The sequence below is a fragment of the Meriones unguiculatus genome, chromosome 15 (assembly GCF_030254825.1).
Source record: "Meriones unguiculatus strain TT.TT164.6M chromosome 15, Bangor_MerUng_6.1, whole genome shotgun sequence".
In the NCBI taxonomy this organism is placed as follows: domain Eukaryota; kingdom Metazoa; phylum Chordata; class Mammalia; order Rodentia; family Muridae; genus Meriones; species Meriones unguiculatus.
Genome location: NC_083362.1, coordinates 17203229 through 17220431, shown reverse-complemented (window position 1 = coordinate 17220431; position 17203 = coordinate 17203229). Strand labels below are relative to the sequence as shown.

At 39.4% G+C, this 17203-nt stretch overlaps 1 protein-coding gene across 5 annotated transcripts in view; it reads left to right on the top strand.

Annotated features, from left to right (window-relative positions):
* Fer (FER tyrosine kinase) overlaps window positions 1-17203 on the top strand; it is a 304379-nt gene that overhangs the window by 222009 nt on the left and 65167 nt on the right. For all 5 annotated transcript variants that reach the window (XM_060368266.1, XM_060368267.1, XM_060368264.1 and 2 more), the window contains one exon: window positions 4556-4679. In XM_060368266.1, coding sequence (XP_060224249.1) covers window positions 4556-4679 — 124 coding nt within the window. The remainder of the gene's footprint in view (window positions 1-4555; window positions 4680-17203) is intronic.

The window sequence follows — 17203 nt, the reverse complement described above, 5'->3', positions numbered from 1 at the left end:
TTTAGGGAAATTATAGGAAGGACTCAAGGTTGTATGGGTTAATGAAGCCTAGATAGTATGATTTGTGTGTCCATACACTTATTCATGCCATGGTTTCTCCATAGTAAAACAGCAGTTGCTATTGAAAACTCATTAAACACTGTCTTTTAAATCCATTATCACTGTATAATCCTATCTGCTTTAATGTGCAGTACAGTCACAAACAGGCCTTCCTGTGACAGAACTATAAAAGGGAAGTTACTTACCTTCTTTTGCCCACTTCAAGCACAAACTATTCACTGTAACATATGGGACTCTATGCCATGTGCATTCAGACACAAATGTATAGACACATGTACATATTGTATATACATATATGCCACATATAATATATATAATGTATGAATATTATATTATCACAAAGTCTGAAAGGTTTTTGGAACTTGGCACTCAATGGAATAATTGAGTGATGATAATGATAATAATTAAGTTGAGAGGAAACAACTCCACCCCCTGTACTAAGCTCACACTAAAAGCTAACACTCTAAGATGTCCACTTCCTTAGTTACTGGTATTAAGAAGTGTGTAAGAGGAGAATTTTACTGGCCCAAGGCTAAATTATGCTCTGGTCATCCTAACTTCAATACCATGCTCTACTCCATGGGACATTTATCACTTACTTTGTGATTCTGTTTTCTTTTGGCTTTTTTAAGTTAACATATCAACTAATGGGTCTCCTTGTAGGATTTTTGTACTTTGTTTTATTTCATTGTAATTCATGACCCTCCCCAATCCTTACTATTTCTCTCTTGTTGGTTCCATCTCTACCCCTTAAACATTCCCATCTCCTATCCACAGTTACTACATTACCTCCCCCTTCCTCTCCCATCCCTTAAGACCTCATCTTCCCTGTTGTGGGCACCTCTCTCCTTTAATGGCCTATAAACATGTGCTGTTCATTCGTAAGCCTCTGGTGTCTAGTATGTACGTTGTCACCCAGTTAAATGATAACTACATTTTCACCATTTCTTTCACGTAGATATAGAGATATATCTTAGGAAGGTTTTACAGCAGTAAGCATTCATATGACCTTGTCAAGGAATCCTTGTGCTATTTATCCGTCTCTGTTACTTTCAAAGCTTGAAGTTCACTGTGTTATGCTCTTCTGGGTTGTTAGAGTGCAGGTGAGAGATGTGATGTTACTCTGAAAGATTTTTGTTTGTGGGTGAGTGCTGTCTCTCCCTTACAGCTCCTACTATTGGTTCTTTGCTGTGGAATGCTGCCATCTTCACTATAAATGGCATATGGAGATATTCCCTTGCCATGTCTACTTAGGGTTCTTTCTGAATGCTCTTGTAAATATTTCTTTGTTTACAGGGGTGACTTTTTATCTCTTAAGTTTGGGGAATTTTCTACTGTAATTTCACTGTATAGGTTCTTTATACCTTTAGTTTTTATCTCAGCTCTTTATGTTAGCCACTACATTTGTTTAGGTTGACCATGTTGATCATATGATGCGAAGATCTTGGGTGGTATAGAAATGTTTGGTTTTCCTTCCCCATTGCTGATGTTTAAGTACAGAATTCCCTTGACCTTGTCTTCTATTCCTGATATTTCTTCCAGTTAGTCAAGTCTATTTATAATATTGTCTTTTTAAATTTGGTTTGTTGAGTTTTCATTTCATTTTTTCCTGTAAAATCTGGACTCACGATTGAACTTTTCTCTCATGTTGCTGACTTTTTCATTTTTACTGATTTTCTCATCCCCTCCCCCCCAACTTTTTTCTCTCTCTTGTCAGTGTTTCTCACCATGCTTAAAATTGAATTAATCTGCTTGTTTATATCCTCTTTCAGGTCTTTGATCAATTTTATTAGTAAATTTTCACAACTTTTACCTGGCATTATATCTATTTCCATATCTATGAATCAATAGCAGAGGAGATAGGTTCTTCTGGAGGAGTCATGTTGTCTTGCTTTTTTTCAATGTCTTATATCTGTTGTTTGGACATCCTCAGCGGGTTGTGTTGAGGATCTCCTTGTTGGGCAGCCTTCTCATGGAAGCCCAATCTGTAGTACTGCCTTATCAGAAGAAAGCAGACTGATAGAACAGTGTGGTCAGCTTGCACTGTCTGTGGTAGATAGTTTTTGAGCTGAAGGCATCTCCCAAGTATGTGGTACTGTGAGAAGCAGCCACACCATGAAGTCTGTCATTTCAAGGTCATTTCAAGGTATGACTCATCCTGCTGCAGGGATGCAGCTGTGGAGATGGAGAGTTTGGGGCTCTGAGACAGTAAATGGCAGCCTCAGAGCTGATCCACTCACCTGCCCAAGCCTCAAAGCTGTCAAACTCTAAAGAGTATTCTTGGGGGATGAGATTTATTCTTGGCAGCTATAGCCAGGCCACCTTTGTCTTACTTCATGGCCTGAGTAGAGCCTCCTGTAGCCTATACTCACAGCTTGTTAATGTCTGCTCCTCCAATGCTACTCAGCTTCTTCCTAGGAGTGTCTCTTGCTCAGGCTTATGCAGAAAAAAAATAAAATAAAGTGGTGCTCCTGTCTTGTGGTTGTTCACAGGCCTCCATGATAGCTCAGTTTAAAACAATAGATTCTCTCTAGATAGTCCCCAGCTCCTACCCCATCACAGCCTTAACCCTAACGGGGTGACGAAATTGGTGCCTCTCCACTTCTGATCCCAAAAATCATTGTCTCACTGTAGCCTGCACCTTATTTTGATGTCTGTGAAATCTGTGAACACACACACACACACACACACACACATCATGTGTTAATACTTAAAATAATAAAAATAAATCGGGGGCTGGAGAGATGGCTCAGTGGTTAAGAGCACTGTCTGCTCTTCCAAAGGACCCGGGTTCAATTCTCAGCACCCATATGGCAGCTAACAACTGTCTATACCACCAATTCCAAGGGATCTGACACCTTTACACTAATACACACAAAATAAAATAAATTATTAAAAATAAATAAATAAATAAATAAATAAATAAATCTTCAAAATGAAGAGAAAAGCTGAATTGTCTGCCTCTTAAGTTTATTTTTAAAATGTAAAAAGTCTATTGATTTTCTAAGTGGCCCACAAAACATGTGTAATATGTAATTTGTGCCTAAGAAGTAAGAAAGGGGGAATGTAAGTAGATTTAGGTGGGTGTTTATTTTCTAGTTGTTAAGAAAAAGCTACTAACTCTTCTCTTGTAGAGTTTTTCTGTTTAAGGCTACCTATCTCCAGCAGAGTGTGAGAGGGGTTCAGGGAATGGCAGCTGGCAGGATAATCCTTCTTTACAGTTTGTGCTATCATACAGAGGCCTGATAGAAATTGAATGGTTGTTTCTAGGGTCCTGTGTTCAAACATACTTTACCATCTGTTTGATGCCGTAAACTATAAACGATCTGCAAAAAGAAAGAGAAGCCATGGCTGTCGCAGTCTTTTGAGAGGGGATGGGGATAGAGATGGAGCATTGGCCTGGCATGTGCTGGGGGAGGAGGGAAGAGGAGAGGAGAGAGGAGTGGCCTGACTGCTGCAGCAAGTGCCACTGCAGCAGCTGACTGGGTAAGCTGTGCTGGCGCAGTGCCTAGGAGGCCCCGTCACAGCTCCAAACAGTGCACAGAATGCAATCTGCTCACCAGGGCCCCGGCACGCCTTTTGAGATGTAGATGCCTCAGTGAAGCGCTGGACTTCAGTTTCATTTAATTTCAATTGAGCTACATTTAAAAATGTATGCTTGACTTAGTTGTCAAGAACTTTTAAGAATATTTGGGACAACTTAAGATATGAGTCTTTTTCAGTTCTAAGTTTAATTAAATCTAAATGTCAATTAAATATTTAAAATGAAATTTGCTTATAAATTATCGTATTTTCAAGGTTTGAGATATTTTGAGATATGGAAACTATATTGTTAAAATCAATTTAACTTTTTTTAATTTCATAAAATGAGCCTAACTGTAAGTTTTAAATTACTGTTTGTATTGTAGTATGTCCTGGACTATGGCGGTTAAAAGGGCTCTTCTCAGACAGCATTGGAGAATGGAAAGATGGCTAGGCTGTTAAGAGGTTGGGTTCACACCCAGAAAAGCATCAGAGGCTCTGCCTCATTCGCAAACAGGCAGAGTAGGTGAATAACACACTCCTATCAGAATCATAGCCTGCATTTGTTTTCTCTGCCTTTTAAATAGTTTTGCTTTTTAATAAGTCACTGAATCTAGAAATTAATATCATTTAACTTTTGTTTAAACTATATTTATGTTATTTTATTTTATTAGAGAAAATAAAATTTCTTAGACAATGCCAGTAAAATAAATGAATGCACATCGCGGCAAAGACATGTGTTTGTCTTGGAGTATATGTGACCGACAGGTCGTGGCTTCTGATATTAACACGCTTGACCTGTCTAGGACAGTGATGGCACTACTTCCGGGGATGGACTGTTTCCATGTTTTTCATCCTCGACATAGGAAACTAGGACAAAAGCACAGAGCGCATAGGGCTTCTAATAGTATAGAAATACAACCTACGACTCCCACCACAATTTTGTCTCATTTCTCTTCATCCATTCCTCTAGGAGGTGATTTCCTGTCCTTTCTGAGGAAGAGGAAGGATGAACTAAAGCTCAAGCAGTTGGTGAAATTTTCCTTGGATGTTGCTTCTGGCATGTTGTACCTTGAGAGCAGAAACTGTATACACAGGTGAGGAGAAACTGTTAAAAGCATTTTTGAGTACAATCCTAGAAAATGAACACATTTTCTGTAATGCTGTAGTGAATTCCTTTCATAAAGCTTACAGGTTGTTTTTTATGAAATGGAAGCATTCTTGATAGCTTTACCTTACTAGAGGTAAGTACCTAATTAGAAAATTATTTAGCCTGTTAGAGTTTGCTATATTGTAATCATGAAGAGCTTGGCATGGCCTGCGTTGGAATCAGAAAATGGCTTTATGTGTTGCTGACTGTCATTTTCCGAAATGCGCACACTTCTATAAGAATGATTCTCTCTTTGTTGTTGTGTTGTTTTCTTGTTCTTGTTTGTTTGAAGCAGGGTCTCCGTAGCCCTGGCTGTCCTGGACCCACTCTGTAGACTAGGTTAGCCTCAACTCGAAGAGGTCCACTTGCTTCTGCTTCCTGATTGCTAGATTAAGGAGGTGTGCCACTATGCCCAGCTATAACAATAATTCTTAACTGTGAAGCTGGCTAAGGGTAAAGATGCCAAGTGTTTAATTCAAAGGGAGTTTTGAAAAGCTTTCTCTGATTTTGTGTACTGGCCTGGTCTTATTGCTTCACAGATTATGGTTTTATTTTCATTTTTTAAGATTAATTTTTTAATTTTATGTGTATAAAGAGTGTGTCCAGTCCCCTGAGACTGAATTACAAATGGTTGTGAGTAGCCATGTGTGCTGGGAACTGTATGAGAGCAGTAAGGGTGCTTAACTCCTGAGCCACCTCTCCAGCCCCAGGGTTGTGGCTTTAATTGTTGTGAGCTGAGAATGACCTTTAACATGGAATGTACTGCACCTTGAGACCTGTTAAGTGCGCATGAGGAAAATGATGCAGAGAGCTGGTGCAGGTTTACTTACTGGAAGCAGAGCATCACCCTGCGCACCCTGGAGAGTGTTCCTCATCACGCCTGGGTACTGTAGCCCTGTCTTGCTGCTTTCATGAGTGCTCTGCTTCTGACTGAGGCATCTCCCCACACAGTCTTTGACAGTGTGCTGAGACTATTGGTTCAGGTTTGTGGGGAGGTTGTAAAATACAGCTACAGCAAAGCAGCATATCTTCACCTCTGCAGCACACTCTTTAATATTGCTCAGTAATTGCATTTGCTTTTTAAAAATGTCAGTTGGATACTGTCTTCAAGAACTTAAAATGACTGCAGCTAAGCCATACCACGCTACTTGTGCCTTACTTTGTGTGAAAAGCCTTAACAGACAGACAGGCTAGAGCAAACCAAGGTTAACGTATGAAAACATTAAAGGTCTTGCTCTTATATTTTGAGAAAAATTAGGTTTTTTTTCTGAGATTTTAAGTTATTTTAGGTATCAAACATTTCACAAATTTTTATAGTAGCTACTCTTAGAACTTTTTTTTTTCTTATTGAGCCATCTTTGGCTATAACTCTTAAGTAATATACATCATCAAAATTACTTTAATAATTTGTGAATTATCTCTAATATGTCCTCCTTCCCCAAGCACAGTACTGACAGTTGAAGCTAGGCAAGTGCGCAATCTCAAACCCTCTTTTTATTACTTATTTTGAGACAGGGTCTGCCTGTTTTCTATGTTAGCCTTGAATTAACCCTGTAACTCAATCAGCCCATAATCATCTCTCATTTTGACTGTGCTTCATTTGGGGAACTATTGCTTTATTTTCATATTATTTACAGTGATGGCTTGCCCTGCAAGAGGATGACTTTTTAATCATTGGAATTAAAGCCTCTCTAGACTACAGGTGGCAATGGCATTGAATTTTGTCTGCCTAAATCACAACATTATTTCTTATACATGTTGTTTGACATTTTCCTTTTTAATACTTTTCATATTTTTACATGTTTTTGAAAGCTGTTCTTTGCTTGACTAATCGTAGCAGTTATTTGTATTTGCTGGCTGGCAAGATTTCTCTGTTGAGCATCTTTAACAGTGTCACTGAGAATAGGGGTATTAAATAGGTCTCAGTGTTATAGCCAGCCTTCAATGATTGGTATTGGCTCTTTGGTATGTGTTAGGAAACCCAAGATCTATTACAAGATTTGGTAATTGATTAGTCATGACTGATAATCATTATCATAAAAGCCTCAATTTTTGTCATTCTTGGTATTTGGTAACCTTTTGTCTTTATTCTCATAAATATATTTCTAATGTTTGACATTTGATATGGTTTTACTAACCATAATATATAGCTGTACATTTTTTTTTGTGATCACATTCATTGAATTCTCCTGATGTTTCTCTTATTTTTCTTGCTAATCACGAGACCTAGAGTAATTTCATATCTGCAGTAGTTTTTGTTCCTCTGTAAACTTAGATAAATTTTTTTTTGTTTCATTTTTCTCCAGCAATCTATGGCATTATATTGAGAGAATAAATCATTCTTCGTGTTGCATTTGTAATAGGCATGAATTGTGCTCTAGAGCCTTCTTCTCGTGCCAGCCTGGGGGGCTGTTTCTCTCAGAGAAGCAGTGGAGTCAACTGCCTTTGTAGTCAAAAACACAGTCAGAACATAATACTAAAGAAATACCCAAAATATGTGCTTAATTCAGTGAAGGGGCCTCTCTTTTTGTAATAACTTCTGATGGGGGTAGTATAAAAATTAATTTAAATAATAGAAACAATGATGAAATTTTATCATTATTATTTAGATAGTTAGTAAATCACTGAGCCCCATTTTTTTTATATCCCCTGACTGCAATTTTCCCTCCCTCCTCTCCTGTCACCCCTTCCCTGTACCTCTCCTCCTTCATATTTCTCTTTAAAAGAGGGCAGCTGCCAATGAATATTAACTAAGCTTGGCATATCAAGTTGCAGTAAGACTAGGCACCTCCCCTCCTATCAAGGCTTGACAAGGGTCCCAAAGGCCGGCAACAGAGTTAGAGACAGGCCCTGATCCCACTGTTAGGAGTTCTGCAAGAAGACCAAGCTACAAAACTGAACGAATGTGCAAAGGGCTGGGCCAGTCCCATACAGGCTCCCCATTTGGCACACCAGTCTCTGCAAGCCCCTGCAAACCCAGGTTAGTTGATTCTGTGAGTTTGAGCCTCATTTTTAATATATTAAAAATTACTAAAATAGGCTGGAGAGATGGCTCCGTGGTTAGGAGCACTAACTTCTCTTCCAGAGGACCCGAATTCAATTCCCAGCACCTACATGGCAGCTCACAACTGTCTATAACTCCTGTTCCAGGGGCTCTGACACCTTCACATGCAGTCATAGACCAATGTATATAAAATAAAAATTACTAAAATAAGTGCATGTCAAAGATTGTGAAATCAAAGTAACAATTTATAATATGCTTTAAATTTTATGACCTACAAACATTTTTCTATTCACTGATTCATTAACTAAGTTAGAACTCAGAATGTGAAAATGTTTCTAATTGTCTCTCTGCCGAATAATACTCTTTAACATTTGAGTGACACATTTTCTTTCTGTGTATATGTGTGTGTTAGTATAAGCAAACCAAAGTAATGTTTTATGAAGGAAAAAAATGTGTGAAAATTCAACAAAGAATGTAAAGAAAGCATTCAGAAATGGCCTGTTTTAGTTTAGTTAAGTTTCCATTAACTTCCAGGATAGTTCTCTTGATAGTCTGGGGGTTTTTTTTGTTTGTTTGTTAGTTGGTTTGTTTGTTGGTTGGTTTTTTGTTTTTGCAGTATTATTTTTATTTTTATCTTTTTGTTTGACTTTTTTAAATTTTATTTTATAAATTACAGTTTATTCATTTTGTATCCCAGCTGTAGCCCCCTTCCCATCCCCTCCCAATCCCACCCTCCCTCCCTCTTCTTCTCCTATGCCCCTCCCCAGTCCAGTGATAGGGGAGGTCTTCCTCCCCTTCCATCTGACTATAGTCTATCATGAAATTTGCAGGCAAATGGTGGGATCTAGAAAAGATCATCCTGAGTGAGGTATCCCAGAAGCAGAAAGATACACATGGTATATACTCACTTATAAGTGGATATTAGACTTATAATATAGGATAATCCTACTAAAATCTGTACACCTAAAGAAGCTAATCAAAGAGGACCCTGGGTAAGATGTCAATCCCTATTAGGAAAGGCAAATGAGACGGACATCGGAAGAGGGAGAAAACAGGGAACAGGACAGGAACCTGTCACAGAGGGCCTCTGAAAGACTCCACCCAGCAGGGTATCAAAACATATGCTGAGATTCATAGCCAAACTTTGGGCAGAATGCAGGGAATCTTAAGGAAGCAGTGGGAGATAGAAAGACCTGGAGGGAATAGGAGCTCCACAAAGGGATGAAAAAATCTGAGCACAGGGGTCTTTTCTGAGACTGATACCCCAAACAAGGACCACACATGGAGATGGCTTAGAACTCTGCACAGAAATAGCCCATGACAGTTCAGTATCCAAGAGGGTTTCCCAATAATAGGACCAGGGACCATCTCTGACTTGAACTCATGGGCTTGCTCTTAGATTACCTCCACCTGAGGGGGAGCAGCCTTAGCAGTCCATAGAGGAAGACCAAGAAATCAGTCCTGATAATCTGTTTTTAACTATATCAGTTTCCACTCATAGAGAGGGAGTTGGACATTTTTGTTTGGACTTAATTTTAATTAACCGCATTTTCTTTATAACTACTTTATAAGCCAATGAGAAATTGTCTCTTCTACATGATTTAATCGGAAACACGCTGAGAAGCTGTGCTGTGGCAGTCCTTACAGTGATGTGCTGTCAGGTCATTGTGCCATGCCAGAAAGGGTAGTAAACCTGGCTTATTCTGAAATGAAGTCATTTAATACATAAATGGCAGTGGATTATATGGTTTTTATGGTTTTATTTTTTATTTTATTATAAGATTTTATTTTGATTTATTTCTAAAAGTTGGCTATATGTTTGGCATTTGTGGATAAATTTTTATTGTCATATGCTTTAGTTAAAAATCATAATCTCCAGAGAGGTACAGGATTAATAGATAATTCCATTTCATCATCAATAAAGGTGATGTGTTTTTAAAACTAGAATATGTCTTTTCTAATTTTAAATTTTGTGCTGACTACCTCAGTCCTCATTGCCCTGGCACATGATGCTTCTGATTGAAGAAACAGCTCTGTAAATTAAGGTCTGACAAGCCATGCTTATAAGCAATAAAAGGTTCACATGCCTTTATCTCTAGTCTATGTTAAATGTTCCTGTTCTGGAGACCTGAGATCTGAAATGCCCCGTCTGTAACTCCAGCTCCAGGAGTGGCATGCTCTCCTCCAGCCTCCACAGGCCCCACAATGCAGCCTTTGCCTGCCCCTCTCAGTCACCCTTTCCCCTACACTCAGGGCAGGCACTTTCAGACCTGCTCTAAGTACCTGAGCGGGGCATCCTGATGTCATCTGAGATGTCACTGAATGGGGAACGGCTGAAAGCATGAAGCAGAGGAAGGTTGTTGAATGGAGAACAGCCAAGACTTAACTCCAAACCAGATGTGTAGAAGAGCCATGTTGTCTCTGGTGCCCCCCGCCTGTGCTGGTAGTGTGGCTTCAGTGCAGCCGTGATTCGAAGCCCCCACACACACTTGGCACGACATACATCACAGCACACCAACAAGTGTGTGAAGCACCTTGACTCAGATTAAAGACATGTGACATGAACACCCTGTTGTCACTGTGCATACATATGGAGACATAATGGTTTAATTACAGAAAACAAAGACGCTGCTTGTTCTTACTGAGAATCTTAAAGATCAAATTAGTCCATCTTGGGATCGTATTGCATTAGAATGTTTGATTTTTTAAAATTTCTATTTGAGTTGCTGGCTTGAGAAACATTTTACATTCACTAAGTGAAATTTTGTTTGGAGTTAAGACAGAACTTGTAGTAATTTATGAAATGGTTCTAAACATACTTCTGCCATTTTGTATTTATTTGAAGCAATATTCTCATTGTCGACAAAAATTAAAACATTGATGAACTCTGGAAAATACTGAAAATGTAGTATCAAACATTCAAACATGATTTAATTCTTAATGAATTTTAATTAAATTTAATTTTTAAAAATAAACAAGAATATCCATCTCCTCCTGTGCTCTGTGGTTTAGAGGGCTTCCGTTGCTAGCTGTTAGCTAACAACAGGTTAACATAGATGTATGATAGAAAGGAGTTAGTATGTACTTATGACTATCTTATTCTAACATTTGATTACAAATTTAAATATACCATATCATTAGTTTTAGCTTTTAAAACAATTTTACCACAGTGTGAAGAGATAATTTTAAGTATATCAAAAGTATATGGTCCTTCTTTAGTTCAAACTGTTTTCCTAGTGCAGTATGATATTTGTACATACAATGTGATTATCTTATGAAAGATGTCATGCCAACAGCATTCTAAAACGTTCACTCTGAAATCCATGACTTCTGCTTGTTTTAACTAAGAAGTTTCTACTGAAAGACACGTATGTTTCTATAGATTTTTCTCAGGAATGAAAGTGATACCTTCACTTATACTATAATCAGTTAGTGTATTATCATGGGTTAGTGTGGTTAATGACCACAAGACCTTCAGAGAAAACAGAAAAGGGGAATATAGATAAAGGGTGCAAAGACATGGATTTTTAAATTTATGATTATTGATAGGAAAGGTACAGCGCATATATTCTGTAGATGAGGAATGTGAGGCAGGCCAGAGGACACTCTGCAAGGTCTTGAGGGTAGGAGGAAGCAGTGGGGACCTACAGGAAGGGGTGGGACAAACAGCTGCTGCACTGTTTCCTAGGGCTGCCCGTTTCTGTGTTAAGGGACTAATAGGAAAGAAATTTGTGATGCCTCTGACTCTGTGCTGTTTCTGAGTCTCATTTAGTCAGTAATTAAGTACACTGGACTTAGGATGTCAAACAGATGTTCTTGTGCATCAAAGTCTAAATAAATAAACAAATAAAGCCTATAATAACTAGAGTTGCCGATTTTGTCTTAAGGCCTGTTAGGTACTAGGGAACAGAAGCTGCGTAAACAATTGCAGGTTTACTATAAGAAAGTAGAGTGTTTTCCATAGCCCAAGCACAGAGAGTGCAGGCAGACATAGAAAAACTCAAGACTGGCAACTGAGAAACAGCGGTGGACCCGGGGACCCTCAGCTGCCCCTGCGCTTTCATTTGGACTTCTGTTCTTCCTTCTTGCTGTCTCGTTGCTGCTGCAGCTTGCTCTAAAGATCATGTTCCTGTTCTCCATAGGCAAATTGCTCCAAAATGATATTTAAGTCAAGATACTCTTGTAGGCTTAGCACACCTACAGGTGATTGTATGTGCTCAGATTTCACATTCTTGGTTGTCCTCCTGGTTTTGTTTTCTTCCTTCCTTCCTTCCTTCCTTCCTTCCTTCCTTCCTTCCTTCCTTCCTTCCTTCCTTCCTTTTCTTTATATTTTCTATTAGTTACATTTTATTAACTCTGTATCCCAGCTGTATCCCATTCCCTCCCAAACCCTTCCTCCCTCCCTCATCTCCTCCCTGCCCTTTTCCAAGTCCACTGATAGGGGGGACCTCCTCACCTATCATCTGACCCTGTTTTATCAGGTATCTTCAGGACTGGCTGCAAAGTCTTCCTCTGTGGCATAGCAGGACTGTTCCACCCTTGGAGAATGGGGAGGTGAAAGAGCCTGCCATTGAGTTCCTGTCAGAAATAGTCCCTGTTCCCCTTACTATGGGAAACCAATTGGTTACTGAGCTACCACGGGCTACATCTGAGCAGAGGTTCTAGTTTATTTCCATAGATGGTCCTTGGTGGAGTGTCAGTCCCAGAAAAGACCCCTGTGCCCAGATATATTTGGTCCTTGTGGAGCTCCTATCCTTTCCACGTCATACAAATTCCCCCTTTTTTCATATGGTTCCCTACACTCTGCCAAAGGTTTGGTTATGAGTCTTAGTATCCGCTTTGATATGCTGCTAGGTAGAGTCTTTCAGGGGCCCTCTGTGGTAGGCTCCTGTCCTATTACTTGTTTTCTCCTACGTCCAATGCCCATCCCATTTGTCTTTCTAAGTGAGAATTGATCATCTTCCTCTTTCTTATCTTCTTTAGGTGTATAGATTTCATTGTGTTTATCATATCTTATAGGACTATATGAGTGAGTATATACCATGTGTGTCTTTCTCCTTCTGGGATACCTCACTCAGAATGATCTTTTCTAGATCCCACCATTTGCCTGCAAGTTTCATGATTTCCTCTTTTTTGATTGCTGAGTAGTATTCCATATTTTTACAATTGTGTAAAAATACCACAATTTCTGTATCCATTCCTCCGCTGAGGGACATCTGGGTTGTTTCCAGGTTCTGGCTATTACAAATAAAGCTGCTACAAACATGGTTGAGCAAATGTCCTTGTTGTGTACTTGAGCAAATTTTGGATATATGCCTAGGAGTGGTATAGCTGGATCTTGAGGAATCACTATTCCCAATTGTCTGAGAAAGTACCAGATTGACTTCCAAAGTGGTTGTACCAATTTACATTCCCACCAGCAATGGAGGAGGACTCCCCTTTCTTCACAACCTCTCCAGCATGTGTTGTCACTTGAGTTATTCATCTTAGCCATTCTGATGGGTGTAAGGTGAAATCTCAGGGTCGTTTTGATTTGCATCTCACTGATGGCTAAGGACGTTGAGCATTTCTTTAAGTGTTTCTCTGCCATTCAATATTCCTCTACAGAGAATTCTCTGTTTAGCTCCATACCCCATTTTTTAATTGGATTACTTGATTCATTGTTTTTCAACTTCTTTAGTTCTTTATATATGCTGGATATCAGCCCTCTGTCAGATATAGGGTTGATGAAGATCCTTTCCCAGTCTGTAGGCTGTCGTTTTGTTCTGATGACAGTGTCTTTTGCTTTACAGAAGCTTTTCAGTTTCATGAGGTCCCATTTATTGATTGTTGCTCTTAGAGCCTGTGCTGTTGGTGTTCTGTTCAGGAAGTTGTCTCCTGTGCCAGTGAGTTCTAGGCTCTTCCCCACTTTTTCTTCTAACCAGATTTAGAGTATCTTGTTTCATATTGCGGTCTTTGATCCACTTGGACTTTAGTTTTGTGCAGGGTGATAAATGTGAATCTATTTTCATTTTTCTGCATGTAGACATCCAGTTGGACTAGCACCATTTGTTGAAGATGCTATCTTTTTTCCACTGAATGGTTTTAGCTTCTTTGTCAAAAATCAAGTATTCATAGGTGTGTGGGTTTATTTCTGGGTCTTCTATTTGGTTCCATTGATCCTCCTTTCTGTTTCTATGCCAATACCATGCAGATTTTATTACTATTGCTCTGTAGTACAGCTTGAGATCGGGGATGGAGATACCTCCAGATGATCTGTTGTTGTACAAGATCATCTTGGAGATTCTGGGTTTTTTCTTACTCCATATGAAGCTGAGAATCTTTCTTTGAAGGTCCACAAAGAAAGTTGGTATTTTGATAGGAATTGCATTGAATCTGTAGATTGCTTTTGGCAGGATGGCCATTTTCACAATGTTAATCCTACCAATCCATGAGCATGGGAGATCTTTCCATCTTCTGATATTTTCTTCATGTCCTCCTGTTTTCATCAACAGTGTATTTGGGCAGGGAACTGTCTACGGGGTCACTCTTATTAAAGCGGGTAAAGCCAATACTGGGTGTGAGGACATTGTTTTCAGAGGTTGGGATACATGCTGCGTAGCTCAGCAAAGGGCTGCCACATACTGAGCATTCACTCTCACGTGTTCATTTTTTCATGCCTCTTGTTCTTTTAGCTTAGTATCATTTGTCTCTACAGGAGAAACTGAGCCACAAAACAGGAATTTTAGAGTTAGAGAGAGGGCTCAGTGCTTAAGAGAGTCAGCTGTGCAGTCTTGAGGGTGTGTTCCCACTCCAGCACCCCATAACCAGCACTCCCATGTGCACAAACATTCACATACACACATACATACAAAAAGTAAATAAAATCTTGGGCAATGCATTTTTGAAAAGAGTGATTTCAGGGTCAAGGAAGAATCAAGATTACAGAGGTCACAGTAAAGTCTGTGAAACAAAGAAATATTTAATTACGTATTTAGATAATTCCTTTTTCTTTTATGAGTCAGTCAGTCATATGGCTTTTGATAAAAAAGTAAAACCACTTCAGAAAAATGGCCAAGAACAGATCTTGTGGAGACACTGGATGCTTTTCAGTACTTACCTTCCTGTATCTCTGCTCAGTCATATAGTGCAAGTAAGATGTTGGTCAGCAGGGTTGGTTTTATAGTGGTTATATATGCTCTACTACTGGGGGACACATATTTTTGTAATTATACAAAAATTTAGCTGTGTGGTATTTTTAAACTCACCTTTACTACTGAACTTCCTGTACAGTTTCATTTTTTGTTTTGAGGACAGAGTTTGTTTAACTTCTGAGAACATTTGTGTGTGTGTGTGAGAGAGAGAGAGAGAGAGAGAGAGAGAGAGAGAGAGAGGTTTTTCGATACAAGGTTTCTCTGTGTAGCCTTGGCTGTCCTGGACTCACTTTGTAGGCCAGGCTGGCTTTGAACTCACAGAGATCCTCCTGCCTCTGTCTTCCTGAGTACTGGGATTACAAGCATGGACCACTGCGCACAGCCTCAGTGGAACTTTAAATGAGCACTTTTCATATAGTAGAATAGGAGTGAAATTTGACACATGATGGATGAATTGGTCAATAAAAAGTTCCACAGTATTACTCTCAGGTGACTGGGACTTCCTATAAAACACTGTTGTTTACTCACAAATAACCTTTCAAATTGCATTTTTTTCATTTCTTTACACTGTGTAGATGAAGAAAGAATTAATCTAATCTGATGGGTACCTGTATGGATTATACATACACAGTCCAAAGGAATATTTGGCTTATTTTTTTTTCACATTTTGAGACACATATATTGATTTATCTAAAATAGAAATATTTTTTCTTTTTTCTATAATAACAGAAAAAAATAAAAGCAAACTTCTCAGAAAACAGAAAAGTGTGTTTCTTGTTTCCATAGGCTTTTCTGTTTCTTATTTCCATAGTCATCTGTTGAGAGGATTACTAATGCCTGCCTTCTGGTCAATGATTGTGATGTTTAATCATAATAAAAGGCATAAAAGCCTTTCCAAAAGCTAATTGATTATAACAGTCAGCTACTATCCAAGGCATCTTAGGAGATGGAAAGTGAAAGCATTCTGATCAAGAAAGAAATTGGCCAAAGATGTTCTTGTTAAAACACACACACAGCATAAATATAGATGACAATCATTCTTCAGTAACAAGCCTGCCATCTCCTTTGTCTGCTCCTGAACCTACCCTGTTGGTCACTGAGGTGCTGAGGAAACTTGGGTTGACAGCCAGCACAGGCCAACAGCAGGCCTCTCAGGGCCTCCTGGGTGCGTTCTCCCAGCAGACACAAGCCCATCACATGGCAGAGATTTATGCACATAACTTTCACTCTTACATTTCCATATCTCCATTTGCAGGGCTTTATTTACTTAGAAAAAAAAGACTATGGTGTTAAGAAAACCTTTCCAACATGTCTGTGCCTGTTTATTTATTTACTTTACATCCTGATGGTAGCCTCCTTCCTTTTCTCCTCCTGGTCCCCTCTTCCTCCTTTTTCTCCCATCCTTCCTTCCCTATTCCTCAGAAAAGGGGAGCCCCCCAACCCACTCTAGGTCATCAAGTCCAATCAGGACTGAGCAAATCCTCTTTCCCTGTGGCTTGCCTCTCCAGGGGGATGTGATGAAAAAGCAGACAACAGAGACCATGTCAGAGACAGCCCCCACTCCCCTTTCTAGGGGACACACATAAAGCTAGATTTCTTCATGGAAAGGGAGAATTCTCTTTTCCCCAGTGCTTCTTTGTTCAGTCTGTCACAGAGGTAAACTGAAGTCATGTGATATTCAAATACTGCTGTAGGAGGCATCTCAAAGGTAAGATGGTCTGTGTGATGTTCTGCAGTGATGCTGTCTGTATCTCACTGGGAAGAGGACACAGCCAGGTTCCTAATCTGTATCAGGCACATCACCCCTCACAGCAGCATGAAGCCCTTCACATTCTCACAGACCTGTACTCCTTTCCTGCTGTCTCTGCCCATGTAAGAAAATGTGCTCATGATCCAGAATTCCTAGATGTTGATGGGCTTGGTGGAGCCAGGATGAGACTGTCACCCTCCACAATGAACAGCTGCAGAGTTAACATGGAAGGCGGTGCTCTACCTCTGCTAAAGAGCACTGCTCTTCCCCCGAACTTCTCCATCAGTTCTGCTGCTGTCACGTGAGACTACCAGGAAACCTTCCGTCAGGAGGAATGGAGCAGAAAAGGTGTGGGTTACTAAAACCTACCAGGATGTATCTTTTTCTCATTTTCTAACATGAAAAAGCAAGAGAAGGAGAAGGTCTGGGTAGTTTAGGAAGTTTTTATAGTCTATAACAAAGGACTCTGAGAGCCACATCCAAATAGTGTTAAAGGAGATTCTCTTCTCACCTCTGGGTACAACACAGATATGTCTAAGAATGTGAATAGAACTCTTTTCTTTGGATGCTTTGAGGTTACTTCA